This window comes from Symphalangus syndactylus, chromosome 2 (assembly GCF_028878055.3).
Source record: "Symphalangus syndactylus isolate Jambi chromosome 2, NHGRI_mSymSyn1-v2.1_pri, whole genome shotgun sequence".
NCBI lineage: Eukaryota > Metazoa > Chordata > Mammalia > Primates > Hylobatidae > Symphalangus > Symphalangus syndactylus.
Genome location: NC_072424.2, coordinates 6,536,714 through 6,548,831, shown reverse-complemented (window position 1 = coordinate 6,548,831; position 12,118 = coordinate 6,536,714). Strand labels below are relative to the sequence as shown.

At 50.1% G+C, this 12,118-nt stretch overlaps 1 protein-coding gene and 1 long non-coding RNA gene across 7 annotated transcripts in view; both read left to right on the top strand.

Moving 5' to 3' along the window:
* PPP2R2D (protein phosphatase 2 regulatory subunit Bdelta) overlaps positions 1-2,112 on the top strand; it is a 52,183-nt gene extending 50,071 nt beyond the window's left edge. For all 6 annotated transcript variants that reach the window (XM_055245286.2, XM_063616508.1, XM_063616512.1 and 3 more), the window contains one exon: positions 1,240-2,112. In XM_055245286.2, the coding sequence (XP_055101261.1) occupies positions 1,240-1,519 (280 nt within the window). In that variant the 3' untranslated portion in view covers positions 1,520-2,112. The remainder of the gene's footprint in view (positions 1-1,239) is intronic.
* Positions 2,113-4,452: 2,340 nt separating this feature from the next.
* LOC134732332 (uncharacterized) lies at positions 4,453-10,468 on the top strand. Its single transcript, XR_010115376.1, has 3 exons — positions 4,453-6,708; positions 6,991-7,304; positions 10,337-10,468. It is a non-coding gene; the product is annotated as an uncharacterized lncRNA (long non-coding RNA).
* The last annotated feature ends 1,650 nt before the right edge of the window (positions 10,469-12,118 follow it).

Here is a 12,118-nt window from a genome sequence, read left to right as displayed (position 1 = left end):
TCAATGGCCCTCACGTGCCAACTTGGCTGCATACCCCTGTTCCAAGACCACATGCACAGCTTGGCATTCCTGGAGGGCGCTGGGCACACCTTGTGTCTCCCGCCTCTGTGGCGCTGTGGGCTCCTGGATGGAAGCAGGAGATGGGAAATAAACGTGGATTGTTGAATGCAATTTCTCTTCTCTGAGTTTGTCTTTTTTTTTTCCCGCTTTGAAGTTTTAGACAAGGTCAGTCAGACACTAGATATTTGCCAGCAGCCGGGGTCAGTGCTGGGCCGTGGAAGGGAAACGGCCCACTTCTTTCTCATGGCACCTTGAAGACGCGCCAGCGTGAAAGGCCTCTCACCACGAATGACCATGGGGGCAGGACGTGAGGGTGCGGGTCAGTGTCAAAATAGGAAGAGGAGGCGAGCTTCGAGGACTGCTGGAGAAACCAGAAGGGCATTGTTTGAACACATCTTTCATCAGAAACTGGACTCATAAAGCCGTGGGTCAAATCATGGCAGCGTTTGCTATCATTCAGCCATTTTTCTGTCATTTTTGTACAAAAAGTAAGATTGCAGAGGTTTTTACCAGTATTATAAAGTTTTATCATGAGGATGTGTGCGTTAGTAGAATTTTTCAACAGCAGAGACATTTGAAAGCCATTACAGTTGATCTTGAAGAAACAAAAGCATGGACGATATTGTATTATCTGGAACGTGTGTGAAATGCAGTTGTTCCAAAATTCTGCCACACTTTGCCCAGTGGATTTTTACTGTTTCTATCCGTTGCTTCATTTGAAAGAAACTTTTTGAAATTAATAGAAAAGCAGTTTAACTCTGAAGAAACGTTGACAGATATGACTAGTAACTGTTGAACATGATAAGGATTATGTTCAGGTCATTATGAATTATTGACATTGCAGAACTTAAGGCTTAAAAATAAACCGTACTATTATTCATGAGTGAGATAAATAGGTGGGGTTGTTTCAAAAAATATGCTAATGTCGTTAAAAGTGTGACTCCATTATTTTGTTTCTCCTGTGACATTTATTCTTACTGACATGATTATATATAAAATTCAGTAAGCATCTTCACTGCATTTCTCTTCTACCCATTGTGATTGTTCATTCCTGATTTCTGAAAGTAATTGGGTTGTGGGGGAGGGTGGTGTGTGCTGTGCACCCCAGGGGTGGGGTCTGAGTCCTTGCTGCCGCTCCCCCCACTTAGGAGTGCTGCTGTCTGCTCTTGTTTTGAACAGCGCCATCATGACCGGGTCCTACAACAACTTCTTCAGAATGTTTGATAGAGACACGCGGAGGGACGTGACCCTGGAGGCCTCGAGAGAGAGCAGCAAACCACGCGCCAGCCTCAAACCCCGGAAGGTGTGTACAGGGGGTAAGCGGAAGAAAGACGAGATCAGCGTGGACAGTCTGGACTTCAACAAGAAGATCCTGCACACGGCCTGGCACCCCGCGGACAATGTGATTGCCGTGGCTGCCACCAATAACTTGTACATATTCCAGGACAAAATCAACTAGAGACGCGAATGTGAGGACCAAGTCTTGTCTTGCATAGTTAAGCCGGTCATTTTTCTGTCAGAGAAAAGGCATCATTGTCCGCTCCATTAAGAACAGTGACGCACCTGCTACTTCCCTTCACAGACACAGGAGAAAGCCGCCTCCGCTGGAGGCCCAGTGTGGTTCTGCCTTCTGTGAGGTGCCAGACAGGCGCTGCTGCTCACGTGGAGACACTCTCGAAGCAGAGTTGACGGACACTGCTCCCAAAAGGCCATTACTCAGAATAAACGTATTTATTTCAGTCCGAGCCTTCCTTTCCAATTTATAGACCAAAAAATTAACATCCAAGAGAAAAGTTATTGTCAGATATCGCTCTTTCTCCAACTTTTCCTCTTTCTCTGCCATCGCACTTGGGCCTTCACTGCAGCGTGGCGTGGCCACCGTCCGTGTCATCTCGGCCTTCCTCCGAGTCCTGGTGGACTCCGTGGATGTGTGGATGTGGCCAGAGCAGGCTCAGACGGCCCCACTCACCCACAGCATCCGCCGCCACCCCCTCGGGTGTGAGCACTCAATAAAAACAACACACTATAAAGTGTTTTTAAATCCAAACATAAGTATTGTCTTTTTATTTAATTTTATTGCATAGAATGAAGTTATGCAGGGTTCTTCTTTGGAACTAACTGTTTGCGAAATGCGTGTCCTTCTTTGGCAGCGTAGGGGTATGTGTGCAGCATTTCTGTCCCCAGGCTGCCACCCACTGTGTTTCTGTAGAAGTAACCCATCGGATACACCAGGTAAGGTCTGGGAAAAGCCAGAACCGAGGCCACCTCTGAGAAAGAAAGTTGCAAGGAAGAACCAAAATTGCTGCCATCCAGTAAGCCTGGTTTAAAGTAGCCTCAAATTCACTACAGTTGAAGAAATATGTGCTTTCTTTCTAAGGCTTTTGAAAAAGCACTTTGGGGGAAGTATACTTTTTAAATATTGCTAAAATTACATGCGTGCTAAATTTCATCCTGCATTTCAAGCCAGCAAAATTAAGCAATTTTAATTACATGATGCCACCAGTACCTTGGTTTATTTTCAAAGTAAGATCTTTGATACCAGAAATCAAAATTTTCCAAGACAGATAATACAGAGCTGTGCCAATGCCGAGTGACCAGAGCTTGCTTCCGTAGGATTTAACACACGCCCACTACATGTCCCCAAGGGGAGTGAGGAGTCGGGCTCCCGTTCCCCTGTGGAGATGAAGGTGTGTGCTGATTCCTTGTGCCCCTGTGGAGATGGAAGTGTGTGCTGATCCCCCGTCCCGCTATGGAGATGAAGGTGTGTGTTGATTCCTCGTGCTGCTGTGGAGATGGAGGTGTGTGCTGATCCCCCGTCCCCCTGTCTAGATGAAGGTCTGTGCTTGCTGATTGTCTGTGCCCCTGTGGAGATGGAGGTGTGTGCTGATCCCCTGTGCCCTGTGGAGATGGAGGTGTGTGCTGCTCCTTCGTGCTCCTCTGGAGATGGAGGTGTGTGCTGATCCCCCATCTCATCCCCCTGTCTAGATGAAGGTGGGTGCTGATTCCTCATGCCCCTGTCTAGATGAAGGTACGTGCTGATCCCCCGTCCCCCTGTGGAGATGAAGGGGTGTGCTGATCCCCCATCCCCCTGTGGAGATGAAGGGGTATGCTGATCCCCTGTCTCCCTGTGGAGATGAAGGGGTGTGCTGATCCCCCGTCCCCCTGTGGAGATGAAGGGGTGTGCTGATCCCCTGTCCCCCTGTGGAGATGAAAGTGTGTGCTGATCCCCCATCCCCCTGTGGAGATGAAAGTGTGTGCTGACCCCTCGTCCCCCTCTGGAGATGAAAGTGTGCTGATCCCCCATCCCCCTGTGGAGATGAAAGTGTGTGCTGATTCCCCATCCCCCTGTGGAGATGAAAGTGTGTGCTGATCCCCCATCCCCCTGTGGAGATGAAAGTGTGTGCTGATCCCCCATCCCACTGTGGAGATGAAAGTGTGTGCTGATCCCCCATCCCCCTGTGGAGATGAAAGTGTGTGCTGATCCCCCATCCCACTGTGGAGATGAAAGTGTGTGCTGACCCCTCGTCCCCCTCTGGAGATGAAAGTGTGCTGATCCCCCATCCCCCTGTGGAGATGAAAGTGTGTGCTGATTCCCCGTCCCCCTGTGGAGATGAAAGTGTGTGCTGATCCCCCATCCCACTGTGGAGGTGAAAGTGTGTGCTGATCCCCCATCCCACTGTGGAGATGAAAGTGTGTGCTGATCCCCCATCCCCCTGTGGAGATGAAAGTGTGTGCTGATCCCCCATCCCACTGTGGAGATGAAAGTGTGTGCTGATCCCCCATCCCCTGTGGAGATGAAAGTGTGTGCTGATCCCCCATCCCCTGTGGAGATGAAAGTGTGTGCTGATTACTAATCCACATGCACAAGAACAGGCTGTCCGTCATTACCCTGAATTAATGCTAACACAGTGCAACTTGAGTTCACATTAAGTTAGAAATTGAGAATTTAAAAGTACCTTTATTTTAACTAAAAAATAATTTATATTCTGTATCTTGATTGTGACACAATTTACAAAGTCTGAGGTGTGGAACAGAGTTATTTAAGCATTAGTCAACCCTGTTCCTTAAGACAATTTAGTAAAATGGGATTGTATATATTTGTTCAACTATTTTGACCAAAAAGTTTAATAAATTTTAAATGTTTAACTGGATTTTCACTGCGTATTTGGACACCTTTTTCTGTCTTTCCTCTAGAACGTATTTCCCACTAAATAGCCCATCTCCTCCACCTCCAGGGCAGAGCAGAAGGTGCAGCGCAGGCTAGTCCCGTGTGTAGAGGCGCACATTCCCTGGAGGTGTCCTTACCTGGCTCTGGGGCGCCTGTGAGGGAAGCCACCTGGCCAGCAGTCCTGTCCGTTTCTGTGGGTTCTCCCCAGTGCAGTCTTGTTCTGAGAGGCGCTGGCGATTGCAGGCACCTATGTCCGCAAAAAGCAGGATCCATTCACTTCAGAGAAAGAAGTGCTCTCAACAGGCGTGGAGGAAGAAGTGCCCCTCAACAGGCGTGGAGGAAGCTTCTCTTGGGTTCTTTTCCCTTTTATACTTTGGATTCCATTCAAGCCTTTTTCCATCCCAGTGAGGTAAGAATCCTGTCTTTTTCAGACTTATATTTATTATATATATTCAAGCTTAGGAAATATCTGTCATTTCTCGTTTTAAAACTTTCCTCTTTCCTGCTTAAAGTAGAACAGTGTCATCAGCTTCTGAAGGTTAATGCTGAGCAGTTTTCATTGATGAGGATTCTGTGCCCGTGGTTCACCTGGAGGTGATTCCATGAACACACTTTCTTCATATGTGGATTTAACATGCCTTTTTTGAAGAAAGAAAAATGGAGCTCCTATGAACCAGTGTGTGATGCGCTCGTGGACAGACTCGTTCTGATTTCAGAGGCCACACGACTGGCAGGTGTGGGCTGGAGGCAGCAGCATGTGCGTGTCTGTCTGTCCTGTGTGGAGCCAAATCATCACTGTCAGTGCCAGAAGCCTTCCAAAGCCCACTGCCGTGGGATTGGTGTGTGTCCTGCTCCCGGCCGGAAGAAGCTGGCCCTGGATCCGCCTGGCCCGGCTGCTCTGCGTCACCCCTTTGCTTGCTTCGGACAACAGTGGGTCTGGGGCTGCGGAGGCTCTCCGGGTGGCCTTAAGCTTGCTTTCTCCTAAACCTGTGCTGTTTGTCCTTGGCCAGCGGCTTTGGCATCAGCCAGGGAGTGGGGGAATGAGGTCAGAGCCAGCAGGAGTCCGGGCTGTGCGGGACAGCAGAGGTTGCGTCTTCCCAGAGCTGCAGGCAAAGGGACAGGATGTGCCTGCTGTATGCAGGGCGCGGCTCTGCTCGCCCTGGGCTGGGCCAGGGGTGCTGAGCGGGGCTGGAGCCGCATTTTCTGTGGCGAGCTGTCCTGTCGGTGCTGTGCCGGGATCACCAAGGGAGTCGGTCGGAGGCTGTCCGTGAGCTGGTGAGACAGCAAGCCAGGAATCCAGCCGCAGGTGGGGAGAAAATGCAGCTCAAACCGGTGGAGCTGCAAGGGGCCCACAGACCACCTTCAGACGCTGCATGCGGCAGACGCTTCCCCAACCCCCGGGAGAGGGCTGGGCCTGGGGGCCTGGCGGGCCCTGCGCTCTTCCCTCAGGTCCTGTGCTCGGCAGAAGGACTTGCTCCTACCCTCCGAGGGGGCTACCTGCCGAAGCCGAGTTCAGCAGTCCCCGACGGTGGGCTTCTCCGCGCAGGCGGTGTGTGGGGGTGGGTGGAGTGTAGACCAGTTGTGAGTAAGGGCAGCACCCCCAGCCCCACGGGGCTGTCACAGCTCAGGCCCTGCAGAGCTGTGGGGTTTGGCTGGTGTGGGTGGCAACCCCTCCTGAGTGCCTGCTGCAGGCGGGCTCTGAGCCAGGGCTTTCCCTACAGCCACCTGGCCGTGGGTCACAGATGCACACACCACAGCACCCGGCTGGGCACTGGGGTGACGCTGGGCTTGGCTTTGAGCTCCGTGCCTCTGTGCCCCATATGCCCCTCAGAGCTCTGGTGACAGTGCGGGGCCGCCTGCGTAGGACGCCCAGGGCTCCTTGATCTTTTAGGAACTGTGGCACCCCCGAAGCTGTGAGAGGTGCAGAGGTGCTGCCGTCTTGGGCCAGGCCTCATCTTCCTCCTTCTGCGTTCTGGCCCCGGCACCCAGTCCCAAGAGCACGGCGGCTGCGACTTGCTTCTGGCCAGGGCAGGTGGTGGTGTCATACCCAGGATGGGAACCCACACTTGATGTCCTCCAGGGTTTTTTTACATTATCTTAAGGACTGACAGACTCCCACCCCATCTGCTCCCACCTGTCCCTAATTTCATGCACCTCCGCCTGAGTTCCTGCACGCGTTTCCTGAATAAACACACCCCTGTGCCAGTCAGAACCCGCGGGGGTTTTGGAAGTGGGAACCCAGCAAGGCAGCTGGCCAGGGGGCGGCCCTGCCTTCCGGGGAGCACCGGTGCCCAGGACTCTGCTTCTGAGACTGGCCTGTACGATGATTTTGTATAAATATCTCCAGTTAGAACCTTTTAGTGTATTTCTTAATATAACAAACTGGTGTCTTAAAATACAAGACCAGCTGCCCAGCGATCGGCACCAGATGGAGCAGCGGGGCTCGCAGTGGCCGGGATGCCTGACAGTGGAATGCTGAGGTGAGGGGCGGTACGGTCCTAAGAAAGCTCTCCAGCTCCACACAGTCGCCTTCACTCACTCACCAGATGAAGATTGCAAAGAGGCGAAACCTGTGATTTCTTTAATAATCAGTCTCCATCTGGTGAGTGGTTAAAGTCACGTTCCGTTTTCATTTTCCTTTTGGTTGCTGGGAAATGCTTCTGATAGTAATAGTTTTCGGTTCTGCAACTCCCATTGTCTTAGGCTCTGTAGCTCTCCATTTTCTTCTTATCCTTGGGACGTGTCTTGGACATTTCTAACAGGCTGTGTTCCTGGACCCGAAACTCAGCTAGAGACTGGGTCCCTTGCAGATTTGCAGGGACCGTCCATCACTGGTGTGTAGATGCAAAAACAAAACACTGGCACCACCCAGTCAGAACTGGCAGGGGCTGCCTGCACTGGGCACCAACCCTGCAGATGGTCAGGCCCAGACCACGTGACTGCCTGCCGGGCTCCACCCCCAACCGCAGCCCAGCCAAGGCCGAGAGGGGGCTGCACTTCCGCCGATCAGAGGTCCAGATAGAGCTCCGTCTGCTTGAAGGGGTCGACTGCGTGACATCGAGTTTCATAATCAGTGGTACTTTCCATTTATTAATACTATACCTTTGAAGATGACTGTGTGACCTTAGACAATTCACTTGCTTGCCTTGAGTTGTTAGAAAATTATCTTTGGGCCTGGGCATGGTGGCTCACGCCTGTAATCCCAGCACTTTGGGAAGCTGAGGCGGGCGGATCACGAGGTCAGGAGTTCAAGACCAGCCTGGCCATCCTAGTGAAACCCCGTCTCTACTAAAAATACAAAAAATTTAGCCAGACGTGGTGGTGGACGCTTGTAATCCCAGCTACTTGGGAGGCTGAGGCAGGACAATCACTTGAACCCAGGAGGCGGAGGTTGCAGTGAGCCGAGATTGCGCCGCTGTACTCCAGCCTAGGCGACAGAGTGAGACTCCATCTCAAAAAAAGGTTGGGACATCTTTTTAAGTGTGTCTGTTCCAGGAGGATGGGAAACACTAATTTATGATTCCAAGAACTTTCAGGGGAAATTTGTTATCCAAACCGAAATATCTGAACACAGTGTAACCCTGGTTTTTACTAGAAGTGTTTTTTCTTACAGAAGCTGTGAACTGGTCATACATACAGCATTCACAAGTCCCCAGAGGAGGGTGACAAAGTCTTGCCCTTGCCTCTGGTCCCCTGGATCATTTTGGATACTTGTTTCTTGGGGGGGTACTTCCAGTTTTTATACAAACACAAATAAGATTCACTCCTGTTTCCCTTTCTACACATTGGGTAGCATCCTGTGCATGCCGCGGGGCAGCTGGCTGTCCTCACTGCCCGCATCTGGGCAGGCTGTCCACACCGTCCGTGAAGCCTCACTGGCCGCTGCAGGGTGGCGTCGCCACACATGTAGGACGTGGCTTCTGACGCCACAGGGCTATGCGCTGAGGCACTGCCTTTCTAACAAGCCCCCAGGCAGCACGCTGACACCCCTAGTCCAGGGACCACACTTTTTTTTTTTTTTTTTTTTTTTTTAGTAAAAAGGTATCTTCTATTTATTTTCCTTCTTAGTATTGTACTTTGAAATAATTTTGAACAGGTTTTGGAAATCCTGCAGCCTTCACCCAGCCCCCTAACAATGGTGTGTCCTGCAACTTCATGGGGACTCGCACCATGCAGGGCGAGTGGCCTCACCTGCACCTGCCTTGGCACCCGCCTGGCTGTCTCACGAGTCGGTTTTTCCTGTCCAGGGCCTTCCCAAAGGGCCCACATTGTATTTCGTTGTCTCCCTGTCTTCCAGTCTCTGCTGCAGTCTTTCAGGACCCGAGCACTTGGGAAGTGTGGGCAGGCATTTTGTAGACTCCCCCTCAATTTTGGTTTGCCTGATATTTTCTCGTGATTAAACTGCAATTATGCATTCTGGCAAGAACATGGAAGAGATCTGGCCTCCTCTGCATCAAATCAGGATGTAGGTGGTGTCTGCCAGGTCTCTTCACTGTAGAGTTACTGTTTTCCTTGGTGTAATGAATATCTTGCGGGGACACAATGAGAATATCCTCTCAAGAACCCACTAACTTTAGTTTCCATCGACAATCAGCACTTACTGGTATTTGCCTGATGGTGACTTTGTTATTTTTTTTTTTTTTTTGAGACAAATAACCGTCACCACCACCGGGACCCAGGGCTGGCCATGTACACGGCTGTTGCAGGATCATTGCTTCCAGGCCCTTCTGTTGAGTGGCACTTGGAAAGACACACTCCCCCATGCACAGCTCCAGCTCAGACCGCAACTCACTGCTAAACCAAACCCAGCAAGCCCACGGCTTCATGCCAGCCTTCCTTGTGACTGTCCAGCAGTGGGAAATGAGGCTGTCATTATGTGTAACATCACACAATGGTAATACGCCTGTGGTTTCAGGATTGCCAACCCATGGAAAGCAAATTCACTAGCAAGAGTATACTAGGTTCTTTTTTGTCACTTTAACCTTGCAGTATCCACCCCAAATGGTGTTCTCTGGTCATTTAGCTCACCAGCCCACCCCTTCAGTGTGGCTTTATTATTTATAACAGTGAGGTTCCCTTACTGTAGGTATTCCATTTTGGATTCCCCCCAAAATAGTTATTTATTGAATTTGGCAGCATGTGAAGCATGAGTGTGGTTCTAAGTCTGTTACACACAAAGCTGCACTCCTTCCACCCTCTTCCACTTTCCATTTCCACCTGTTTCCACCCCGTGGTAACCAATCTCATTTAATTCTACCTTATTCACCCTAATTTTTTTGCACAAATGAGCAGGTATGTGTTTTTCTTAGCTTTTTTTCACAGAAAGTATACTATATATACTTAAATGATCCTGTATTTTGTCCTCCCATTTGCAGTTTGGATGGGGCTCAGCAGGTTCAGTTCATCTGTGCTCCAGACTGTCAGCGAGGGCATCTCTCCTGGCACCGAAGGGTCCACAGAGGGGGCCACATGGCTGGCAGGGGTGCTAGCTGCTGGATCCTATCTGACCAGGCCTCTCTACTGAGCAATGTGGCTTCTTCCCAGCGCAGAGGCTGGGCGCCAAGAGCATGCACCCCCAAAGAGACAGGAAGTGGTGGCTGCCAGTTTCTTAAGGCTGGGCGGTTCCAGAAAGTGGTGCTGCACCACTGGCATCACTCCCTCCTTATCCCGTTGGCCTGAGTCCAGAGCCGAAGGGGCACAGACCCCCATCACTCATTAAGGGCTGTCAAAAAAACTAGGGGGCTTTTTTTTTTTTTTTGAGACAGAGTCTCGCTCTGTCACCCAGGCTGGAGTGCAGTGGCACAATTTTGGGTCACTGCAACCTCTCCCTCCCGGGTTCAAGCAATTCTCCTGCCTCAGCCTCCCAAGTAGCTAGGACTACAGGTGCACGCCGCCACACCCGGCTAATTTTCTTGTATTTTAGTAGAGACGGGGTTTCACTGTGTTGGCTAGGCAAACTCCTGAGCCCAGGCAATCCACCCACCCCAGCCTCCCAAAGTGCTGGGATTACAGACGTGAGCCACGGCACCTGGCCGGGGGCTGTATTAAAACTGCTACAGGTTTCCTGTTTCAAGGAGCTGCTTCCAAATGTTCTTTCCTTTCTGCTAGGGACACATCTATTTTTGCACGGTGTTTTACTTCACGTACCCTGGAAACCCTTCTCATCGCGAGCTCTTCCCCTTGGTGCGTGAGTGGCCAAGCACCGGCCCTGCAGGGCAGCACTGTCGCTCTCTCGAGTCTCTATGCATGGGCACCTCAGTTGCGGGCACCTCAGTTGCTTCATATATTTCAATACAAACATGTTATAATAAATACTGCGTATTTAGTTACATCCTTGTGCATGTGCACGTAGAAGTTTCTAGGTCTATCCAGAGTGAGTTCCTAGAAGTGGGTTGTGCATCCAAAGCATAGATGCATGGCTAGTTTTTTGAGGTGTTGCGGACTCCTCTCTCTCGCAGCCATGTGCATTCCTTCTAAGCAACGTGTAGGCATCACGTTCCACACCCTAAGCAGATGTGTATGGGCAAATGTCTGCATCGGAGTAAATATTAGGTAAATAGTGGCCAAGTGTTCAATGTTTTTATATCAAAATCATTTAGATAATGTTAATTTTGTAAACTTGTTAATGATTAAAATGAGTGGTATGGGCAGTTATTTGTATTAACCACTGTAGAAAAGAAGGGCCATTTACAAAAGCTATCCAGAAAGGCTTACTGCCATTATCCTACCTCAAAGATAAAAACATTCAGATACACACACACATCAAACTTGTTTCATTTTTAATAAAATGTCTAATGTTACAATCTAATGAAAAACACCTCTAGAAAACTTGATTCTTGGTCTCCCATCTGTCTAAAGCACTCTAGTCCCAAAGTTGTTGTTTTGAAACAGGGTCTTGCTCTTGCTCAGGCCACGTGCACTATCCTGGTTCACTGCAGCCTTGAACTCCTGGGCTCAAGGGATCCTCCCAAGTAGCTGGGGCAACAGGTGTGACACCACACGAGGCTAATTTTTGTATTTTTTGTAGAGACGGTCTTGCTTTGCTCCCCCAGGCTGGTCTCGAACTTATGGACTCGTGATCCTCCTACCTGGGCCTCCCAAAGTGTTGGGATTACAGATGTGGAGCCATCACACTGGCCCAGTCCCGGAGCTTAGTATCTCCAACTGGTTTCTTTTTTTTTTTCTGAAATGGAGTCTCGTTCTCCCTCCCAGGCTGGAGTGCAGTGGCATGATCTCCGCTCACCGCAACCTCTGCCTTCTGGGTTCCAGCGGTTCTCCTGCCTCAACCTCCCAAGCAGCTGGGATTACAGGCACGTGCCACTGCGCCCAGCTAATTTTTGCATTTTTATTAGAGACGGGGTTTCATCATGTTGGCCAGGCCGATCTTGAACTTCTGACCTCAGGTGATCCGCCCACCTCAACCTCCCAAAGTGCTGGGATTACAGGCATGAGCCACTGCGCCCAGCCCTACAGCTGGTTTCACTGAGAGTTCAGCCATTATCATCTGTGAGGGGGACACGTGGTTGGCTTTGTTGTGTGCTAACTTTGATGGTGACTAGGGGGTTCACTGAGCTCTGTAAGGTGCTGAAACTCCACTGATGTTTGTGATGAAAGACAAACAGCAAACATGTTTGCTCTAAAACAAAAACGGAATTCTCTTGACCAGCGTGCTTCGAAATGATCTCAGACTATTCTGAGGTTAAATTATATAAAGGAATTCTGATGTCATGCCATGCACTTTCTCCAAATGTGAGACTTAGAGATGACTGCTTCCAAGGTAGTATCAACGAAGATTTTTACAAATGAAAACGTTAGATTTAACACCCAAATTAAGCGTGGAAAGGTGAAACATCAAGGCGGCAGGCAGCCTTTCTAAAAAGCTTGCTGTAG